Source organism: Crassostrea angulata, chromosome 10 (assembly GCF_025612915.1).
Source record: "Crassostrea angulata isolate pt1a10 chromosome 10, ASM2561291v2, whole genome shotgun sequence".
Classification (NCBI taxonomy): Eukaryota; Metazoa; Mollusca; class Bivalvia; order Ostreida; family Ostreidae; genus Magallana; species Magallana angulata.
The window spans coordinates 42,796,414-42,820,108 of NC_069120.1; the positions used below are offsets into that span (position 1 = coordinate 42,796,414).

A 23,695-nucleotide genomic window follows, 5' to 3' on the forward strand; every position below is an offset into this window, starting at 1 on the left:
ACTAGTAAATAAAAAGATGGAAAAATACGCTGAAAAAAGATTTTTTACTGGTATATTGAACCTATGTAAACAAAAACAGGGCACGAGCCTTGTTTACATGACAAAGAATTGTGAGCCCTGTACATGTATCTTGCTTATAACTCTACAAATGACTCTCAAATTTATTTGATCATTAGAAATGTATTTCTAAATCATTGTAAATAATAAAAATATGAAAATAAAATTTGACCAAAACCGTGACACCCCCTTAAAACTCGGAGTTTAGAACTACGATTATCAGATACATGGCCAACTTCAAGTATAATTTTGTGTTATCACACAAATAGAATCCGCTGTAACTAGGTACATCGGGGTGTCATGTTAGAGATCTACTTTCAATTCAATTTTGCCCATTGACCTAAAAAAAAAATAAACGGTTTAAAAAATATCAAGAAACAGCCACTTTTACTAAAATTTATACCATTTGAGTCGTAAAGAAGAAATCTGTAAACAACCTTAAATAAACTACGCCGAGGTAAGGTAAAGGCCCAGGTAAAAACTCTCAATACTGAGGCGCCGTCTTGAACACAACTAAATAGATGGTAAGCTATAATTTTTTCTCTGTCATTATGCTTATGAAGGACGAATAGTGTTTGACTTTTGATAGAATATTTATTTCATCATTGAACATAGTTTGCTTTAATTTTATCGAACATAACAAGATGCAAAACCGACAGCTATCAAAACTTTTCCATGACCTACATACATGTACCTATAAGCACAAAGTATAAGACGTTCTGGATTTGAACTTGCATTTGGGTCGGGGTGGTGGGTTTCTTGGATCTTTATTTAATTTTATTTTTATTTTTTTTTGAGAGGTGGGGATTGTTATTGTTAATAAAAGAAACCTAAGCTCGGATTAATCCTTGGCCAAAAAAAGTTGGAGTGCATATTCTATATATAGCGATGTTATAAAATCAGGTGTTCATTTGTAACCTAGGGCGATATATCAAGACAATCACATATGTTTATTTACCTGACATCAACGTATTAACTAGAGCATTTCGATATATTAGATATAGATTGCAACATTTACGATATGATTTTGTGATAATACGTCTGACTATCAGTGGTTATCTATTAACATCATTGAGCTGAACAGAGAAATGTTTAATTTAGGTTTTTTCATGAAAAAATTCGGGTACACAGCAAACATAACTTTACAAAATATATCTGAGTTTTACTCAGTGTTTAATCTTTTTTTCATAATTATATTCAGAAACGAATACATTTGATTGTGGGGTTATAGCTCCGCAGAGATTTAATGTGTATTCTGTGTGAATACTTTTTTTAGCAAAAATAAAACGGTAACATAGAGATAAATGCCTTCCGCTTCGAAAGGGTCGCATTGTTAGCACTGGCGTCGGAAGCAAATTGAAAGTGGGGGGGGGGGGGGGGGCTAAACTAATCCTCAGAAATATTGAGGAAAAAACCTATTTCCCAAAATCATGAAAATCCTAATCCGTAGGGGGGGGGGGGAGGAGGGGGGGGGGGGGAGTAAACCTATACTTCCGAAAATAAATTTCCCTACCCAATTTTTTTTTCTCACAAATCATGAAATTCCTGGGGGGGGGGGGGGGGGGGGGGGCTAGTATGCCTAGCTATTTCTCCAACTTCTCAATCTAACTAGTATGCCTATTTCTCCAACTTCTCTAGTATGCCTATTTCTCCAACTTCTCAATCTTTCAAGGTAAATTTAGTAACAATTACATTACCGGCGAGAAAAAGTGTGTGTGTGTGTGGGGGGGGGGGGCTAAACCCCCTATGATGGTATGTACCTAATGGTTAAGTCTAACTTTGCAAAAAAAAGTGGGGGGGGGGGGCTAAGTCCCCCCCCCTAACCCCCCCCCCCCCCGTTCCGACGCCTATGTTTAGCATTCATTACCCATTAACTTTATGGAATGTTACTTTTTGAAATTGCTTTTTAAAAAATACACGACGCAATACCCAGGCTCATTTCCGCTGCGTAGTATTTTGTCATTCTATCTTTTTAAATGCTTTTTGTGGGCAAACGACTTTTTATCTATAAATAAACAAATATTATTGTAGGATTACCCGGATCTTATTGCATTCTGATGTCACCGTTGATAATATGATATATACTGCATTTCCACTTTAATTATACAATATTACTTTTCTTTAAGATGGGCGTCGGGTTTGTATTTGGATTACAGCTACTTGTGATTTCTTTGCTACTGGTTTCAACATGGACCTTAGAAGCCTTCCAATCAGAAACAATTCAGACAAAATTAGGTAGAGTAACCGGACGTAAAACAACCGCAGGACAAAACAATGACACAGTTTACCAGTTTCTAAATATTCCTTTTGCCAAACCTCCAGTCGGGGACTTGCGATTCAGGCAACCGGTTGAGTACGGACAATGGAACGGAACATTTGACGCTACAAAGTATGGCCCATCGTGTTTTCAGGATGTGAACTCGTCCTTCACGATTTGGTACGGAAAACGTCGGAGGACTGTTTGCAGTTAAATATTTACATACCCTTCGCCACCTCTCCGTCGATCAAGAAATCAGTCATGGTGTGGATCCACGGCGGTGGCTACTTTTTCGGTACCGCTTCCTTCTACGATGGCAGTATGATAGCGGTAGAGGGGGACGTTATCGTCGTTACTGTAAATTACCGGCTCGGGATTTTTGGGTTTTTGTCACTTGGAGATGAGACTACCAAAGGAAATTATGGACTTCTCGATCAAATTCAAGCTTTAAAATGGGTCAAAGAGAACATTGCCGACTATGGCGGGAATCCAAGTGATGTAACAATTTTTGGAGAATCTGCAGGGGGCTTCAGTGTAGGTCTGTTATCGCTTATTCCTCAAAACAAAGGTCTGTTTCATCGTGCGATTCACGAGAGTGGAACTGCCAATTCCCTACTTACTCTTGGAAGTCCTGTGGAAGTAACAACTGAAACGGCAAAAGCTCTAGGCTGTCAAACAACCAATTCAACTATTTTAATGAACTGTCTCCTCGAAAAACCTGCCGATGCAATACTTACACAGAGCACAATGGTCAGTGAACGACTGTGCAATTTAGACAGAATGAACTGTCTGCACTTCGGTCCTGTTATTGACGGTGACCTACTCACCCGAACACCCGTAGAGCTCATGTCCAATAAGACAACCGAAGCTTATAAGTTCTTTGAATCTCTAGATTTAATGGTAGGAAACTGTCGTATGGAAGGATCTCTTTATCTCTCCATGCTTGGAAACAACGTCCAATATCAAAAGGACAAGAACATCAACGTGTCCTTTGGGCTCTCGCATCAGTATCTTTGCGACGTAATGAGTCCAAACATAGCTAATTTCTACTTTAAAAACAATAGAAAAGTGTCCCAGGCAATATGCAAAGAATACTACATTGCAGACAATGCCACTTTACAGAGTCGGTCAGTACTGGACGTATATAGTGATCTGTTCTTTATATCGGACGCCACATCTTCTTTGAATGCGCATGTCAATTCTGAATCATCAACCTACCAATTCATGTACAACCAAGTTCTTCCTTTCAAGCTTGGACCAGAACCGACTTGGTACGAAGGACCCAGTCACGCGGACGAATTGTACTATCTGTTTACTATGGAGTACTTCGATAGAATTCTTCCTAATGTCACGATATCCGACTCTGATCGTTTGCTGGCTCATCAAATGAGAAAATATTGGACAAATTTTGCAAAATCTGGGTAAGGTTAAATTTTCGAGTTGATGAAAGTTTTATTATAATCTATACGAATGTAGTTCTAAAAACTAGTTCATTTTTTTTAATGGAGGATTCGGCACTTTACACGTCTTGGTAAATAATGCCACTAAGATTAAGGTCTCTACGTAGCGAACTTAAGTTTATTATTATTAGGAAAAAAAGTCATCTAACCAGCCGATGGTTTTGGGGGAGAAGAAAATCATTATCGATATCGTGGTTGGTTGGGGTGTAAACGTGTTTGCTACGAAAGTCTAGTATAACAATTGAATCGTACAGAAGCTACATAAATCTTTAATAAACGTATTGAAATTTGAATACCCATGTATTATTTTATGATTTCTGTCTACTTTTTCCTTATTAGGAATCCGAACTCGGCTGGACTTCCGGTGTGGTCAGTATTTACCCATGCCTCTAAAAACTACATGAAGTTGAGCAAGCATGATATGGGTGTGGGGACTGACTACCGCAGGGACGAAATGAAGTTTTGGCTGCAGTCTATTCCAAACCTCATTTCCGATTCGGATACGAGTGGCGCCAAAAAATTAGAGACTGATATTTTATTTCTTTCGATAATCATTTTATCATCACTTAACTTTTTCATTAATACCATGGTGTTTAGGTACTAAATTAAAAAAAAACATTAAAAAAATGATTCGCCCTTACATATATATCGTTTTGTAACTTTGAAAGATGGAAAAGATATAACTTCATACAAATTATTTAGTCTGTAGTCGTTATTAAAACCACAGACATCTGACGTTTGAATCTCTTTAGCATTGAATTCCTATTCGCCAGTAAAAGAAACCAAAAACTAGTACTATCAAAGCATTGGGGCTTTTTATTCATTTACGGAGAAAAAAATATCGGTATATCGTCTTCAATCAAACTGACAATTATTGTTTTTCATTAACTGACTGTTCCATTATTTAATAGTCATCGGAAGGAAGTATATATTCTAGTACAGTGTCAATGTCCCTGGTCGTACATAATTTTAGCGCGGCCCGCAATTCCCACCATTCTTGCACAATATTATATGAACAGAAGTGGTTAAGTTTTGCAAATTTTTCTAGACAATATTGCTCATAATATAGGACTGAAAACTGTATTTTAAACACTTTAGGTATTGTCAGACATACATGTACTTGAAGGGGCATGGTCACGATTTTGGTCAAATTTTATTTTTCTGTTTTTATTATTTGCTTTGCTTTAGGAATGCATTTCTATTGATCAAATGAAATTTGGGTCCCAGTCGTTGAGTTTTAAGCAAAATACAGGGCTCACAATTCTCCGTCATGTAAACAAGGCTCGTGTCCTGTTTTTGTTTACATAGGTTCAATATGCCAATAAAAAATCTTTTTCAAGCTGGTTTGTCTATCTTATTATTCATTTTAAGCATAAATTAACAGTTCCTAACGATTAATATATATTCATTTTAGGTCTAAAACTGGAATTTTCACTTCAACATTCCAAATGTAAACAAATGCTTTGTTTATATAGCGAAGAATTGTAAGCTTTGTAACTCGCTTATAACTTATTAAATGATACTCAAATTTTACTTTCCTAATAAAAATGCCTTACTTAAGCATTGTATACATTAAAATTGAAAAAAAAACTTTGGACCAAAATCGTGACCATGCCCCTTTAATGTCCTTTGTAAAATCATCGTTTCAAATATTTGTTAATTTATACTTTGCCCTTTAAATGGGTTTGTTATTATTAACTTACCAATATACGAAAGTCTAGTTGCAAACTGTACTAGTACTTATAAATAAAACATGACCGCATTTTAATCCATGTTAGAAATTATGATCAACAAATTAAAGGTCACTCAATTAAATGAAATATTTCACTGAAATATGCATGGCAAAAAGTTCATAGAATTTAAGAATAATAAAATATATTTATAAAGGAGACAGTTAGAAATTGTTGAAAAATATTGCTTTTTAAACGTTTCTGCATCTGTCTTTTTGCGTAGTCAGAATTATTGTTACTGGAATAAATGCTTCATCAAATATATATCAACAACTAAAAAACAACCTTAATACATTGTATACCATTGAATGTTTTTCTTTCTACGGCTACATTCAATATTTCTCATTGACAAGTAATACCGGTACGTACTAGTAGTACTTTTGTAATGGATGAGCGTTTTAAAGCTTTTGCGGAAATAAGCAATTCAGCTGTGTATGCATATGAAATGTATGTCATATTCAAATTTAGTTTTCATAGCATACTCACAAAAGACCATTTAGTTATATGAATTGTGATTGTAATTGTGATTGTAATGAGATTCAGGTTTGGCCTGTCAGTTTACCAAGACACAAATAAAGTGGGCCCATATCTTGACCTTTACCTTGCTAGTCAAACTTAAGAGATTTTGAAATCTATCGGGAAAACCGCAAAAATGTCTAAAACTACACAAAACTGTGAAATCATTTTTTTTTCTTATCTGGATTGCAGCAAATAAAATAATTAAGGTAAAGTAGTCATATTGCTATTTTAAATACATAAAATATATCGCAATTGTCTCGATAGGATTTAAACTATGATTTTTGTTTTTTACAGCTTTCTTACAATACGATAAGCTTCCTGTCCTTTGTAATTCCGACATTTTACTTGACGATTAATTATAAAGCATTATGATGAACAGCCTCGTGGGGCGATGACAGTCAGGCAGCCATTTTAACACGATTGTTTTGACAGAAAGCGTCCAGCTGCTGACATATGGCTGTTTTGAGAAATTAATGATCCCTGGGCGACCTAAATGGCTTGCTCGTTTGTATACTGAACATTATTTCGGGGTTTTTTTCTCAAGAGAGAGTAGGAGCAAGACCCTATGTTGTCGTCTGCAACTTCTACTAGTATGGAACGCCTCAACTGCCTTATTTAGGTAATTTTCATAATATGATGATACTTTAACATTACATGAAGGTACTTTAACATTACGTGCTGATTCTTCAACATTACATGATGGTACTTTAACATTACATGCTGATACTTCAACATTACGTGATGGTACTTTAACATTACGTGATGGTACTTTAACATTACGTGCTGATACTTTAACATTACATGCTGATACTTTAACATTACATGATGGTACTTTAACATTACGTGCTGATAGTTCAACATTACATGTTGTTATACTTTTATGTTAAATACTGAAATCTGATTGGTTAAGACGCAGTTAATAATATTTACTATTACCCTCAGCGTTAGCAACGCACTTGGCAACGGGTAACATTAAAAAATGTTACATGCGCGAAAATTATGCGCGTACGGTTCGCTGTAGAATTCACGTTAATCCTATATAAAAGCAGTAAAATTTTCTTAAAAATTTTAAAAAAGACATTCAGTATAACAAAATAAATAGTGCCTGTTTGGGAGGATAACAGTTGAAATTGACACCCCTCGAAAACCATTGCCAACCTCCGCTTCGCGTCGGTTGACAATGGTTTTCTCGGGGTGTCAATTTCAACTGTTACCCTCCCAAACAGGCACTATTTATATACTGATACTTCATTATATGATGGTACTTCACTATGCGGTGGTTCTAAAAATAGGGAAGTTTTAACATTGGGCTGTTTCTCTGTTTCAGAGATTGATAATATAGGACTAAGGTCCACTGAGACTAGTTTGGATATTGTCAAAAAGCTGGAACTACAAATAATAAAAAAACAGGATTCTGCTTGAAAAATATATGTTATTGAAAAACTGTAGATACTCAGATTATGAAAACCACCGGCAAACAATTTGTGAGAAATTATAACAAGTTTTATGACGTATGTGATTGCTTTTAAAACTATTCCCTTTTTTTTAAATTATATTGACTTGTGAACAAATATACATGTACCCCCTTTTCTATTGTATTTTTTTTTTATCTTTCTATCTCGCTTTTTCTCTTTTCATTTACTGCTATTTATATATATATATATATATATATATATATATATATATATATATATATATATATATATATATATATATATATATTTTTTTTTTTTTTTTTGCAAGAAAACACGTTTTCACACTACACGGATAATCTATTTCCTTTAGATTAATAAGATATTACAATATGAAGAATCTTGAAATGTATGAAATATGTCTGAAATATGTGTGTATGTGGATTTATGTGTAAAAAAAAAAAGGAAAAAAAAGAAAAAAAAAAGCTGGAACTGAAGAAGTACACAATACACTACAGCTCATGAGAGAGGATCTCTACTGAATAAAAATATTGTCGAAACATACGATTTGTTTTGGTGCAATGTATTTAGGCAAACGACAACCACACATGCAACTTATAAGATCATGCAAAGATAAAGCATTGCATTGCTGTTGAATCTGATTTTAGCAGTAACTGTACTGTTGAACAAATCAGTGCTTTCATTGCCCAGTCTTTCACGTGGATCTCCAGGAATCTACATGTAACGCGAATGACAGAAGTATTTGTTTAGGTGCTTTTTTTTAAAATTATACTGACTTGTGAACAAATAAACTCTATTTTAAAAATTAGCTGTTCGCTCTGACTAAGCGCCAAAAGATTGGGTTCTGAATGCACATTTTTAGACCAAAATTCCCTGAAGGACTTTTGATATCCCCTGATTTTTATGCGCTGAGCCCCAATGAACTCACAATGCAGCCATTCTTTAAAATTTAAAATGAACCATTTAAAAGACAACACTTAATCAAATAGTAGCATTTGTTCAGTATCTCGATCTAAACTAGTTTTAGTGGACCATAGTCCAATCTGATCAATCTCTGAAACAGAGAAACAGCTCAGTGTTAAAATTTACAGGCATCCACGTGTTCTGAGTTTTAGCGTATTTCGTTCCCTACGCGACGCTTCACTAACCCTATTTATAGAACTACCGCATAGTGAAGTACCATCATATAATGAAGTATTAGCATGTAATGTTAAAGTATCAGCATGTAATGTTGAAGTATCAGCATGTAATGTTAAAGTACCATCATGTAATGTTAAAGTATCAGCATGTAATGTTGAAGTATCAGCATGTAATGTTAAAGTACCATCATGTAATGTTAAAGTATCAGCATGTAAATTGTTGAAGTATCAGCATGTAATGTTAAAGTACCATCATGTAATGTTAAAGTATCAGCATGTAATGTTGAAGTATCAGCACGTAATATTAAAGTACCATCATGTAATGTTAAATTATCAGCATGTAATGTTGAAGTATCAGCATATTATGAAGATTATCTACATAAGGCAGTTGAGGCGTTCCATATACTAGCCTCTTATTTTTAGTTTTTTGTTGGAATGTTCGGCGTGTGCAATCCTGTACGCTGGTGCACGAGATCTCGGTGAGGTTGTTTTTGTATTGTTTTTCTAACTCTCTTTATTTCTTAAATCAATAACTGTGTTTCATTACTATGATATTTTGATTAACTACATAATTTGTTTTAAATGGTGTTGGGAAGATATGGTCAAGGGAGAAAGTACTCCAGATTTGCACGGTTACAATAAAGTAACTCATCTATTGTTTTCACAGTCGCCATTAGGACAAGAACATGTATTAGAACCAGTCCATTTTAACAAGACCTTGGACTTTCGTTATAGGTTGTACCTTTCTATTTCTTAGTCAAAACAAGTTGAAAATGACGCTGGTTTCAATTGAAATATGCACCAGATTGCTAGTCTTAGCTCAAATTGAAAATGTATAATAATTAATTGTATATACATGTACTGCATTTCGCGTACTTATATGTTACATATAAAATCTCGAGTCGCACTTATAGTATCACGATACGAAATAAATCTGACACTTGACAGTAGTTTACAACCATATATGTCCGCTTCTTTATCCAGTATCAAAGATTAGTCCTTACAGTTGATTTAATGTTCATCAGTTGTCCTTATGAAACTGCACAATGTGATCTAGCTATAGAAGTCTATTGAAATTCCCCATTCCACCCCCCTCCGATCCATCCTCATATATGCCAAAACTAAAATTACCTTTATATGAAAATTGATCCCTTTTTAAAAAAAACTAATAACAATGAAACAATGATGTATCAATGTTAAAAATCAGAGAATAAGTAGACTAGTGATTTTAAAATTTTGATGTAACATCAAATCTAACAACAATGATTAGGTTTAATTTTTGCACAGCATGTATGTTACCATCATAGTTCTTAAATATAATTTTTTTGCATTATGCCTTAACTTTTTGGGTGTTTTCTTTTTTTACAGACCCCGAGTTATAACAATGCTTTGTTAACGACAGACAGACAGCAGAATGGAGGTAAATAGTAAATCAGAAAAGTCAAGTCAAAGTACCAAATGTCTCCTCTTATGACATAAAAAAATCATCTTGATGATTTACATAGCCATACACTTAGCAAAAAATGTCCATACACTAAAAGCGGTCAAATTGGGTTCACTTAGCACAAAACATTAACGGCAAAAATTGTAAAAAGGGACATACACGTATAAAGTATTTTGTTACATGAGTCTGAATAAAGAAATATGTGTTCTACTTTTGAGATGATGGGTGTATATTAAAGATCAAATAGTGAACTAATTGCACAATACCGGTAATTTATTTACACCAGGGCAGGGGTTAATACGGTGGCCAGTGGCGTAGCTAGACCAGAATCGAAGTGCATGCTTAAAATGTTAGTGGGTCCAGGACGAAGCCTGGTGGGGGCCCAGGGGGCGAAGGCCCCGGAAGCTCATGAATTCTGACGATTTTTAACACTAACAATCATCGCAGAAATTGAAAAGAATGCTCACTATTTAAGCATTTTTAGGCACTGAAAATTGTTTTGGTTATAGTTTAGGCATAAAATCACAAAACTTATTAAAAGCTTATCAAAGGAAGAAAAAACTTTTGACGCTTGTTTTTGACCCACTCAAACTTTTATTCTTAAGTTCATTTTCACCTAGTTTATGCTAATTAATATCTCAATAAAGCTGTGATATTCTATTGGGGGGGGGGGGGGATTTAAAATAATGTGCTTTATTAGGTGCATGCATTGTGTACTGTTATTTAATAATTATGATACTGTAAGACCACATTGCGTGTCTATATTTGGTACTTAAGACGTCTTTGTCTAGCATTGATTCCGGATAAAGTAGGACCGGGTGACGGAAACCGTTGAAGAGATAACAAAGTATGGACCTTAATACTTGAATTTTTTTTTCTTTCTTTATTTTTTTACTAAGTTTCTTCCTCCCCCCCCCCCCCCCCCAAATGATGTGCATGCTCAGGCATATAAGCATACATGGTAGCTACGCCACTGGTGGCCACACAGTAAGCTGTATGTTATAAATGTGTTGTCTACGGAATAGTGAATTTTATCGTCCAATGTAGCTATTTTAGTGCAAAGGAACATGGTATCTTCCACGTTTGCGAACATGCTAAATTACTTTAGGAATATTTAATGGCGACTCAAAACATCTTACAAATCCAAAAAGAATACATGTAATCTTATTCGCAGTGTAATTGAAAGGGGATATGTATAATTAAGCTGCTGTGACATAGTTCATATATAAGGACAACCAAAGCTGCCAACAGCATCATCAACGTTTTAAAAATTCAGGAAAAGTGTATAAATCATACAGGTCATTATTCATGTGACCTGAAGAGGTTTATCAATTCATCCACTTTTTTTTAAATGCAAGAACTATGAAAAGTAATGTTTTCCCCTCTGTATTTTTCAGATGAATTTAAAGCACATATTGGTTTTTGCAACATTGATATTTCTGTCAAGTTCCCAAATGGTCCAAGATAAAAAAGAAATAACCTTAAAAACAAGACTTGGAACTATCATCGGCTTTACAGATTTCCGAAACGCCAGGATATTCTATAACATTCCTTATGGGAAAGCGCCAACTGGAACTCGAAAGTTCGCAAAACCGGAACCGTTTGGGGGCTGGAATGAAACCAGGAATGGATATGACTTCTCTCCATTGTGTCCACAAGTTAATACCAGATCCCTGGGTATGTTCAGAATGGACGTGAACTGTCTGATACTAAATATATACACCCCAGTTAATGTAACAGACAAGCTCCCAGTGATGGTGTGGATCCACGGTGGTGGTTACACGGCAGGGGGCGCTATAAGCTATGACGGAAGCGCTTTAGCAAACGTTGGAAACGTGGTCGTGGTGACAATAAACTACCGGCTTGGACTAGAAGGATTTCTGTCTTTCGGTGATAGGTTTTTGAAAGGAAACTATGGAATTTGGGATCAAATATTGGCTCTTGAATGGGTGAAGAATAATATCGAGGACTATGGAGGGAGCCCAGAAGAGGTGACGATATTTGGAGAATCGGCAGGCGGGATGAGTGTGTCATTGTTATCGTTAATTCCAAGAAACAAGGGTCTGTTTAAGCGTGCAATCATGCAAAGTGGCGTTGCTAACTCTGTGTTCGCTTTTCAACACGATGCTGCAGATTCAAAAAGAGCAATTGCAGGCCAGTTCGGCTGTCCATATAACCAAGTAAATCCAAGAGCTTCGTTTGAATGCATGCAACAAGTCACTATGTCCACATTAGTTAATGCTACTGGTAACATTTTCTCCAATGCGGATTCGATTCTACTTCCGGTTGGCCCAGTAGTTGATGGGGAACTTTTTAAAAGGACTATTCCAGAGATGCTAGCTGACAAAGGCTCAGAAGAGCTAGAGTTTTTCCGTACAATAGACATAATGGTCGGTACGGCAGATAGCGACGGTTCTCTTCTACTGAGAATGGGGAAAGCTGTTCAATCAGCCTACGGATTTAACATTATAACCGATGGTATCCCTTACCATGTTTTCTGTAATGTTTTCATACAAGGAATAGTTACCGAAGCGTACAAAGGAAATGATAAAGTGTCAGAGGCTATGTGCAGACGGTATGGCAGAGCAGACGACCAGGGTGAGACCAGTCGTCAGGCCGTCAACATGTACACAGACATGTTCTTTCTCTCTCCCGCCGTGGAGATTCTGCTTGTCCATGCTTCTGACAATAAGATTGCCAAGTCCTACCAATTTGTGTTTTCCGAGTGGAGTTTACCTTTTATCTTTGACGCCGAGGAATTTCCACCATGGTACCAAGGCGCAGGACATGCAACGGATCTTATTTATCTGTTCTTTTTGGAATTCATGCCTTTAATTAAACCAAACATTACTATTGATGCGTCTGACCATAAGCTTGCCAAGAGAATGCGTGTTCAGTGGACAAACTTTGCTAAATATGGGTGAGTCTTCTTCCCTATCTCCCTTTCCCTCTTACTACATATAGAACCATTTTAACAAGACCTTGGACTTTTAGTAGGGCGTAGCTATTTATTTCTTGCGTCAGAGCAAGTTAAATATGACGCAGTTTCAAGCGAAATATGCACCGATTGCGTAGTCTTAGCTCAAAAGCCAGACGAATCTTGTTGATTTCAAAGAGCCATGGCTGAGTGGCCAGCAATGAAATAGATAGGTCTACGTCACAGTGCTGTTTGACACAACTACCCAAATTCCAAGCTCTTGTTAAAATAGTTCTATCTCTGTAAGATATGGTTTTTTAAATTGCAAATTGTATTTTCAGAAACCCAAATGCTCCGGGTGATGCAAAAGAGGAGTGGCCGCAATATGATGCAAACGGAAGGCAGTTTTTACAGTTGAATAAACTGAATATGACAGTTGGAATGGACTATAGAGGAAATGATGTCAAGTTTTTTCTCAAAACGATTCCTTCTATTCTAGAAACAGCCAACTCTGGTGCTTATAAATTTAGTGGTATTTTGGCGATTGTGATTCCGATCGCATTCTTCATTCATGGTCTTAATAATGATCTGTTTTAGATAGGCAAATCCGGCATCTGAATTGAAAATTTATTGTCTAAGATTTTGATGTACTTTTCATATTGCTGAAAGTTACCATAAAACAAAGATATAACATCAAATACTTAAATAATGCATCACTGTGTCTATAAAAAGTCTCCTAATCATTAATTAATTGATTAAACTCGTCCGAACTCACCGTGTTAATTATGCATCGGAAGTTTTTCCGACGTCTACCGAAGCTGAGTTTTACATACCCGGATGCAGCGTAATGGATGACGAGGTAAGCACATGACAGTAATCTTATGTGATAATAAAAGTATTCATACATAGTGGAAGGTGTATTGCAAGCCTATCCCTTCCAGAAAGTATTATTTAATCCATTTCTATTAATAAATTGTAATAAATCAATGACAATTGTTTCCGTTCGATGTTTTGTACATTGAAACATGAATGTGGTACCCAAAGGGGTATTTTTTTTATTCCAGTAAAATTGCAACATAAAACATCATAATAAATTGTGAGCGTTTCATACTTATAAAACAAACTAGATTATTATATACGGAAAAAATGGGTATGAAAAATTGATAAATATGATATTCGATGTGTAGTGTCTCTATTTCATCAGTTAACATATAGACGTTCTATTTTTATTATCACGGACACCTGATTTTTTTTTATCAACAAGTCGTTCAATATACAGCCAAAGATTGAAATATTCTACCTCTTTTATATAAGTGTGATGGGAAAATCCTTCCCCTTTAACACTTTATTTCTAGAGGGGATTGAATTGTTTTGGTTATATTGAGCCACCTTTGCAAGTTTATAATAAAATTTCAGGTGACTGTGTTACGTTAGAATTTACGTAAAATATCTTTAGATTTTACCCCCTGTAAATATGCACATTCCAGTTTATCTGTAAAGCAGAAATGATGGTTCTCTGCTTCAAAATTAGGGGGGGGGATCAATTAAACATACAAATAAACACTGTAATAACCAACCAAAAATGTAAAAAAAAAAATCAATCAGAAAAATCGATCTATCAGATACAAGTTAACACCCGTCTTACTGTTTTTATATATAACAAAGACAAACATGTATTGGTGGTTATTTCAGGACTCTAGAAGCTCAATGTATCCACATGATACCGGTAGTTCTGACAGCAGCGAGCCAGCTGATCCTGACCAGACAATTAGAAGAGGTAGGGGCCGGGGTCGTGACACCCTCAGGGGTGTACATGTAAGAGGGAGGGGCAGAGGACCAAGGAGAGCTTCAAGAGGAAGAGGTCAACCACGCAGGGGAGCTGATGATGGACCCAACACGGCTCAGGTAGCAGCAGCTACTTTAGAGGAGAGAAATCGTCAGTTGCAGGTATAAATAGTAATATTTTAAATTAGTTATCCTGACATATGTATTAAATTTGAAAAAGAAAATTCATGGATATAAGAATATTGTATTTCAACAATTTGTGACCGAATATGTTCCATTCTGGAAAAAATGTGCTGACATGCAAAAATTGTTTTTAATCATTTCAGGATAGAATTTCTCGTCTATCGGATTGTGACCTGAGGGGACTTGTTGTCGATATCGCATCACAACACCCTGAATTCGTGTTCGATGTTTTGGACAGGGACGACGGACAGCATGGCGGACATCATCCTCCATCAGATGGTCCTACCCCGGCCTGGTGTACCTGCACATATTGCCGGGAAATGCCAACGGAAGCAGAGACGATGTTGTGGCAGAACTAGACCAAACTGCTACTCAAGACTGCCTTTATGTAACCAACAGTTAACAAACCAGATTCACTTTGATTAAGTTTCAGTATTATACCTTCATTTAATCACTTTTAAACTAACGAGTAGTTATATAATTTAGATAACAAAATAGCTCAAGGGATATGCCATATGAATTCATATTCCTATTTCTGCAGGACTTCTACTTGATTGTCCTGGACGATGCAGTTCTTGCAGTGGCAAGAAGGCTGAGGGAGGAGTTGCTCGTCATGCCCCCTGATGAAGTTCATGTTCATTTTCGGAATATCAGACATTTACTCAAGACTGCCTTTATGTAACCAACACCCGACATTTTTTTTAACATGGTATCTCCAATGAGATTATTTTTTTCCTTTTTCAACTTCTTTTCATTTAGGTGTTTGTGATTTTTTAAGTTCAAGACAACTTTTTGGCAATTTGGAAATTTAATACAGTAACTAACAATACACCCGAACTTTCAGTGGCGTAGCTAGACCAGAATCGAAGTGCATGCTTAAAATGTTAGTGGGTCCAGGACGAAGCCTGGTGGGGGCCCAGGGGGCGAAGGCCCCGGAAGCTCATGAATTCTGACGATTTTTGTCCCCCGCCGCAACGCGGTGCGGGGACATAGAAATGCCGGGCGTCCGTCCGTGTGTCCGTGGGTCCGTGTGTCCGTGGGTCCGTGTGTCCGTGGGTCTGTGGGTCCGTGCGTCCGTGTGTCCGTGCGTCCGTCCGTCACACTTTTTTGTAAGCACTCTCATGCCTACAAATTTTGAGGGATTTTCATTAAATTTATACCAAATGTTTATACAACTATTATCTTGGTCAAGTTCGAAAATCAGCATTGGTCGATACTTTTTAGTGGAGTTATCGAACTTTGACCACAATAATGACTCCGTTTTATGAAAAAATTGACCTTGTAAGCGCTCTCATGCCTACAAACTTTGACGGATTTTCATTAAATTTATACCAAATGTTTATACCACTAATACCTTGGTCAAGTTCGAAAATCAGCATTGGTCGATACTTTTTGTTGGAGTTATGGGACTATGACCACAATAATGACTCCGTTTTATCCAAAAATTGACATTGTAAGCGTTCTCATGCCTACAAACTTTGACAGATTTTCATTAAATTTATACCAAATGTTTATACCACTAATACCTTGGTCAAGTTCGAAAATCAGCATTGGTCGATACTTTTTGTTGGAGTTATCGAACTTTGACCACAATAATGACTCCGTTTTATCCAAAAATTGACCTTGTAAGCGCTCTCATGCCTACAAACTTTGACGGATTTTCATTAAATTTATACCAAATGTTTATACCACTAATACCTTGGTCAAGTTCGAAAATCAGCATTGGTCAATACTTTTTGTTGGATTTATGGGACTCTGACCACAATAATGACCCCAGTTTATCCAAAAATTGACCTTGTAAGCGCTCTCATGCCTACAAATTTTGACGGATTTTCATTAAATTTATACCAAATGTTTATACCACTAATACCTTGGTCAAGTTCGAAAATCAGCATTGGTCAATACTTTTTGTTGGAGTTATGGGACTCTGACCACAATAATGACCCCAGTTTATCCAAAAATTGACCTTGTAAGCGCTCTCATGCCTACAAATTTTGACGGATTTTCATTAAATTTATACCAAATGTTTATACCACTAATACGTTGGTCAAGTTCGAAAATCAGCCTTGGTCGATAGACTCGATACTAGTATACTGCTTGACCGGCGGGGGACCCAGGAATTCTTTTCTTGTTAACACTAACAATCATCGCAAAAATTGAAAGGAATGCTCACTATTTAAGCATTTTTAGGCACTTAAAATTGTTTTGGTTATAGTTTAGGCATAAAATCACAAAACTTATTAAAAGCTTATCAAAGGTAGAAAAAACTTTTGACGCTTGTTTTTGACCCTCTCAAACTTTTATTCTTAAGTTCATTTTCACCTAGTTTATGCTAATGAATATCTCAATAAAGCTGTGATATTCTATTGGGGGGGGGGGGGGGGTTAAAATAATGTGCTTTATTAGGTACATGCATTGTGTACTGTTATTTAATAATTATGATACTGTAAAACCACATTGCGTGTCTATATTTGGTACTTAAGACGTCTTTGTTTAGCATTGATTCCGGATAAAGTAGGACCGGGTGACGGAAACCGTTGAAGAGATAACAAAGTATGGACCTTAATACTTGAATTTTTTTTCTTTCTTTATTTTTTTACCGAGTTTCTTCCTCCCCCCCCCCCCAAATGATGTGCATGCTCAGGCATATAAGCATACATGGTAGCTACGCCACTGACTTTCTTTAGAAAGTGCAGGTATAATTAGAAATAATCAAACGCTTTCACTTCTACGAGAGAAAAAAGAAAATAATGTACGTGTAAGTTGTTGGAAGTTCCCTTTTATTATCAGTAAGATCAAATAAAAGCAATTACAGAAGAATGAAATGAAGAAATTTTATGACTTGTTTCATGTAGTTCATTCTACAGAAATAATAACTGTATCCTGAATAAAATCAACACTTTCATGATGGAATCCACTTTGAGCAATGCTAGGCTCAAGGCCACAAGCTGCATCCTTATTACTATGCCACAATAAGTACGAGAGATGAAAGAATTGGAATTTAGAATATCAAAGATATTACAAAATCTCTCCACTCAAATCATGAAAATGTGACTGTACCTCACGAAGAACAATTTTCTTTGTCAGAGCTTTCCTCTTCTTGTAACTTTGTGAAAACTAACTATTTTGTTTTCATCATGCTATAGAATCATTCTTACATATTAATTGAAATGTCAACTCTATTTGTGACATCATTCATTTTGGATGATCTTTCAACAACATTTTCCATAATCAGGGGGCTATTTGTATGAAAATCAAATTTGCAATGATAGAACAAAGATAATAATTCTGAGCAAACAAAAACATAAAATCAAGGAGAAAACTCCAAATAACAGAAAAAACACACCGAGTTTGAGGCTTTAGCTGATTCTGTAAATTTTGTTATATAGAGCAAATGAATACTTCACAGAGGGACATTAATTGTTGGATTATCTAACATAGAAAAGAAAAGAGAATGCAGAAATACTTTACAGTGTAGAAAAATAAACAGCAGTATTGAAATAAAAGGTGATATTAAAAGCAATGTGAGTTTTTCCTCAAAATGTTTGCAAATAAATCACTTTTAAAAAAATTCAAAAAACAGGTACATCTCTTGTAACTTCAGCCTTTCACATGAAGCAAAGGTATCCATGAATATTTCTTGTCTAAGAAATGTAACCTGAAAACCAAATTTTAACAAAGACAATCAAAAACTGTCCAAATTCTTGACAACTATTAAAAGCAAGGGCTTCACTTAACACCAGTGAGCCCTAGTAGCTGACATCACATGAGATGGGTTGACAGGAAATCGTTGATTGTACCAGGGCCCCACAACGTCAGCTGATTCTGTCAATAACAAAAAATAAACCTATATTAAGTTGTTATTTTAATTGACATTAATGAAATTATAAAATTTTTATTGAACTTGACCTCCAGGCCACAATACACCTGTGGCCTGTGGGTCATAAACACTGTTGATATTCTTTATGCACAAGAAGAGGGATCAATAGGCAATAGCAGGAATAATAGGCTGGTTATTGACTTTTATGAAATTACCTCAGTTCAAAGTAAATAAATATATGCCTTTTAGTTTTGCTTCAAATAGAAAGTGAAACATATAAAATTAATAGAGAAAAACTAGAGAGCAATCTTACTTGTGGTAAATATAGGCAGACACTGGACAGCTTAAACACAGTCATTTTGTTTGTGGTTGTCTAAAAATAAAATCATTTTGTTTCGTCATAGGCTGTTCTGGTATGAACACATCTAAGTGATCAACAATCACATAAAATTTCATTCAGTTTTTAGAATCATGTTAGTAAGTCTTCAATTTATCAGTTGATGAAACAGGTTGCACTTTCAAATAACATTAAACTTACTGAAAAAAAATTAATTTGACTATAATTCATATTTTTACCTGGATATGATGCTTATCCAAAAACAAAAACATGGACTGTTTGGGGTCATTGATAATCAATGCTGATCTCTCCTTCTTGTTGACCAAACGTGCTAGTTGTTTGTCATAGTCTTCATGGAAGTACACAAAATCCTCCTGAAATCATATTTAATCAAAGTACTGAAGTACTGAAAGCCGGGCTCTTTTTGGTGTCATTATGCATATTGTGTAGTAAAGACTGAAAATCTTTCTCTCTCTCTCTCTCTCTCTCTCTCTCTCTCTCTCTCTCTTTTAATGTTGGCAAAGCGTCAAAGAGCGACCAAATGTTGTAAGCGGCTATAAACAAAAATATGTCTCTCTAGTAGAAAAAAGATTAACAGTTGCTGCATTGAATTTTGCAAGAAGCGTTATATACACAATCCCCATTTCTTCAACACACAGTAAAGTAGTTCTTGGAAATTCTTGCGCATTGTATGTGTCCAAAATGCATAGTCTGTTTTTAAAACACGTTATTGATAAGAAAACTAAAAAAGATAGACAATTCTCTCGAAAATAAAAAAAAAATGCAAACACTTTTGACAAAACTTGGCTCTCTGCGTAACTATTTAGTATAGCGGAAGCTTTTACTTTGACGCTGTTTGGTTTTTTGTTTACTTTGCTATTTATAGTAACATTGGCGATTTGCCTGCCTAGAGCCAGGACTCTGCTTTCAGCAGAGCCCGGCTAAAAACCCCAATCATGCATTTTGTTCTTAATAAAAGTTGTTCATTATCAATTTTGAGGACTCATTTTGAATGTATTAATAAAATGTTGGAAACCCAGGGTTGGTTAAACTTCCCCACCCTTTACCACCATTTGATTGAGAAAGAAATAAAGCTTATCCAACCTAATTTGTAGTGTAAATAGGTTGTTTAATGTAAATCTACTAATCCTATGACCAAATCATTAAATTTCTATCCTCAGACTCTGAAGGACTTCTGCACTAGTCTACTAGCTGATTTACAAAGTGATATTTCTCTGGTAATCAAATGATCTGGCCTCAGAATCATGAAACAATTGAATAAAAATTTCAGTCATTCATACAAAAATCATTTATCATAAAATGATCATTTGAAATTTTTATATCCAGAGACTTTTAATAGCATTTCAATTGTCACTGATTTCAGACAGTGTACAATTTTTTTTGACAAAGGACAACCTCTCTATTCATCTGATCACTTTAAATACATCAGTGAGAATAGGAACCTAGATATCTGTGTGTCAGACAATGATGCGCCTGCAGTAGAGGTGGTCAATCAGGCCGGGTTTAGTTAGTCTAAGATTGCTTCATGATTCTCAGGCCTGAGTTCAAGTACCCGCCTACCCGGTACATGTATTACAAGTAAACATAATGCCTTACCATGACTGGTTTAAAACTCATGTCTTCTCCTTTCCATCTTGAAAACAATCTTCCTTCAATTTTTTCTATGTCATTTCTTGGCCACAGAAGAAAATCCACATCTGTTGTACAGCCAAGGATATCCTTTGAAAAAAAGATCTAAAGATGATTTCAATGTGCGTGTTTGTCCCATTTTTCCGTTTTCAATGTTTATGCTCATAAATATAGAAGTTTATAATGCTATGTCAAAATTTGAAAGTCAAATATCAAATTATAAGCAAGATACAGAGTTCATAATTCTTTGTTATGTAAACAAAGCTCAATATTGTCATTTTTTACATATGTGTTGTATTGGTGTAAGTTTCAATTAAATGTATCTTTCTTTTGTGGATAATAGTATTTCTGAAGATATTGAATAAGTTGAAATTGTTTTTTACATGTCATTTTGTCTAAGAAATAATAATTTTCTACATTACATTTTTTGTAAACAACTATAAGACTCGAGCTTTGTTTACATAATAACCAATTCTTACCTCTGTATCTCACTTGTAACTTGACTTTAACATTGATTTCAATATTTTGGTCAATCATTTAAAATGCACCAGTTAACCATTTTATACATAAAAAATAAAAATAAAATTGTTGATCTTATATCGTGTCCAATTCCCTTTAACAAACAATAATCAATATGCATAAAAACTTTATAGAAAGTAACTGATAAACTACTTCTTAAGTAGAAAATTTGATATCTTTTTTATAATACCCATTTCAAAACATAAATTTCACTAGGGCTGGGTTTTAAATTGTAAAAGCTTAAAGCCTTTCTAGATCTCTGCAGCCACTATAAAAAATAAACTAGTTTTGCAATAACAAGCAATAATTCGAACAGTGCATTCTATACACCTACATTGTAGTCATCAATCCTTGCAGCTGAGGAATTTTGAACACAGCCCATTTATAAAACAAATACGTACGCGTCTGAGTGGATGCCAGCGAGGTGCATGGAGCTGAACTATGTCTTTTTCGAGCAGTTCCTGGGAACTTTCAAATGAGTAGGCTTTATCCTGAAATCAAATATACAACATTTTGTAGAGGTATTAACTCATATGCATGTTAGCATGTTCTACCTCTATGGCCTCTTATTTAGATTGTAATCAACATTTTCTTGTTTATTTCTGTTTGTTGGTCAATTTTTCTCAAGACTTAACTTTATACTTAAAACTCTTCACTTAACACATAACCACCCCCCCCCTGCATCTTTATTGCTTACTGTATTAATCATGGTCATTAATATAAAATATTGTTTTATTGTTGTATTGCTAAAAAATTGAATTGTAGACATGATATCAAGATTACGGGTTGAAATTTTTTTTGTTCGAATACAAATCAGTTTTTATGGTCATCTACAAACCTGGACGCCTTTAAGAATGCAGTCTTCATAATTGTTAGTCATGACTGGCACAACTTCAGAAACTTCAAATAGGGCTGGTGACTTTTTCTTTAAATACAAAGTAAAATGAGTGTGATTAATCTATCTAAGCGACTTGAACATGTTATCATTTATAGTAAATGAATTAACACAGCAGTAGATTTTAGTTTTAACTTGCTTTTTCAATATACATTTGTCTCTTAATAAATTTACTAATTACTATACTATACTATACTATACTGTTCCAGTCTTCACTTTCTTAAAAAATTATTTCACTAAAAATCCAACCTAAACAAAGAGTGTCAAAACATTACTGTAGATTCCTTATTTTACACTTAATACTTAATTTGTACTTAATTCCGCGATTCAACCGTTATCCATCAAATGGCAAGAACATTAAATCGCAAATGATGATTTTTATCATAGTTTCATGTAGTTTACACGTCCGAAAAATAAAAGCGAGATTTCAAAATTCGCGAGATGTGCTTCTTGCAATTTTACGCAGATATTAATTCCTTGCATTTAATTAAGAATCTACAGTAAGTAAACACTCAAAAACATTGTGTTTTACCTGTTCTTTGAAGTGAAATACAATGTACATTTTAAACTCAAACTGGTCTGCCAAAGACTCTCTCTTCTTCTTCAATTGATTCCTCAATCGATTAACGGCTAAATTTTTTCGGTTGTGTGGATCACCCATTTTGTTTTTAAGTGAAAAGTCTACATTATCAGAGGGATTCAAATATCTTTAATCTGACTTATGAGAGCAATTTTCATTTCCTTCGCAATTAAGTACTTCAAGTACAAATGTCTCTTAGCTTACTACATCTTTGCAATTTGTGAACAAAACATGTCATTTGAAATAAACTTAATTAACAATTTTCGTGATCCACAATGGAGTCATGTAAATGACGATATTTTCAGCATCCTCCCTTCTTGGCCAGCGCGAGTCGATCTCTGATCCTTATGCATTTAATCCACTTCCCTTGCAAAACATGCTTCTTTATCTGTAAACCGTAGAGCCAAACGAGAAAGAGTTGATAGAAAGATACATCACTGAAAATGGAAAGTGTCTCTTGGCCATTTCTGACAAAATTTGTTGCGAATTTTACGCTTTTCCGTACGAATACTTTCGTTGACTCTGAAATACATCTGTTGCAAAATGGTGATCTGTCACTTCCTGTTTACCTTCGAACGCAAAAGAGTTCGCTTACTTTTGGCGGGAAACTTTGAAAACGAATTTAAAGGGGGGGGGGGGGGGTTCTATGCTCTCAACAATCAGTAGATGGGGAATGGTAAATATATGTAACCCCGTTTATTTGTCTCTACAATGAAGCATATACTGATGTTGTATGTACATAAATTTTGTAGATGGGTATATATATTTTATAGTAAAAAGAGTAAATCTCTGTAAAACGTATTTGAGAAATTATTCAAAGAAGATGGGTGAATAAGGCGTGTAAACTGCCCATATGAGGATAGATAAGATACTATAAAATTAAAATATGAACAAATCTCATAATTTCTTTCTCAATTATTGAAAACAATGTATATTCACCATAACATTGATTTATAACCTTTAAATATGT

At 35.1% G+C, this 23,695-nt stretch overlaps 4 protein-coding genes and 1 pseudogene across 5 annotated transcripts in view; 4 read left to right on the top strand and 1 right to left on the bottom strand.

Annotated features, from left to right (window-relative positions):
- The window catches only part of LOC128165359 (uncharacterized), an 84,812-nt gene that overhangs the window by 37,151 nt on the left and 23,966 nt on the right, over positions 1-23,695 (top strand). The gene's annotated exons all lie outside the window — the stretch shown is intronic.
- Positions 423-4,852, top strand: LOC128165350 (fatty acyl-CoA hydrolase precursor, medium chain-like). Its single transcript, XM_052829764.1, is given in 4 exon segments — positions 423-581; positions 2,184-2,477; positions 2,480-3,735; positions 4,114-4,852. Coding segments are annotated over 4 exon segments (1,818 nt in total). The 5' UTR covers positions 423-578; the 3' UTR covers positions 4,379-4,852.
- LOC128165351 (cholinesterase 1-like) lies at positions 9,013-13,786 on the top strand. Of its 2 annotated transcripts, none has more exons than XM_052829766.1 (4): positions 9,013-9,074; positions 9,964-10,015; positions 11,437-12,959; positions 13,298-13,786. In XM_052829766.1, the coding sequence occupies exons 2-4, from the start codon at positions 10,010-10,012 to the stop codon at positions 13,551-13,553; spliced, it is 1,785 nt and encodes a 594-aa protein (XP_052685726.1). In that variant the 5' UTR covers positions 9,013-9,074; positions 9,964-10,009; the 3' UTR covers positions 13,554-13,786. The 2 variants fall into 2 exon arrangements, with proteins under 2 accessions (XP_052685726.1, XP_052685725.1); XM_052829765.1 differs by having other exon boundaries at positions 9,062-9,079.
- LOC128165981 (uncharacterized) lies at positions 14,628-15,877 on the top strand (annotated as a pseudogene).
- LOC128165356 (uncharacterized protein C6orf62 homolog) lies at positions 17,684-23,296 on the bottom strand. Its single transcript, XM_052829773.1, has 7 exons — positions 22,678-23,296; positions 22,089-22,175; positions 21,652-21,741; positions 20,699-20,821; positions 19,321-19,455; positions 19,058-19,117; positions 17,684-18,749 (listed from the first exon to the last, which is right to left on the bottom strand). Exons 1-7 carry the CDS (start codon positions 22,804-22,806, stop codon positions 18,687-18,689), a joined length of 687 nt encoding a protein of 228 aa, XP_052685733.1. The 5' UTR covers positions 22,807-23,296; the 3' UTR covers positions 17,684-18,686.

Coding starts and splice junctions, on each gene's coding strand:
- LOC128165356 (XM_052829773.1), bottom strand. CDS start 22,806: ATGGGTGATCCACACAACCGAAAAAATTTAGCCGTTAATCGATTGAGG. Junction 21,742..22,088: donor GCATTCTTAAAGGCGTCCAG/GTTTGTAGATGA, acceptor ATTTGATTTCAG/GATAAAGCCTACTCATTTGA. Junction 20,822..21,651: donor GCTGGCATCCACTCAGACGC/GTACGTATTTGT, acceptor TTTTTTTCAAAG/GATATCCTTGGCTGTACAAC.
- LOC128165351 (XM_052829766.1), top strand. Junction 12,960..13,297: donor ACAAACTTTGCTAAATATGG/GTGAGTCTTCTT, acceptor TTGTATTTTCAG/AAACCCAAATGCTCCGGGTG.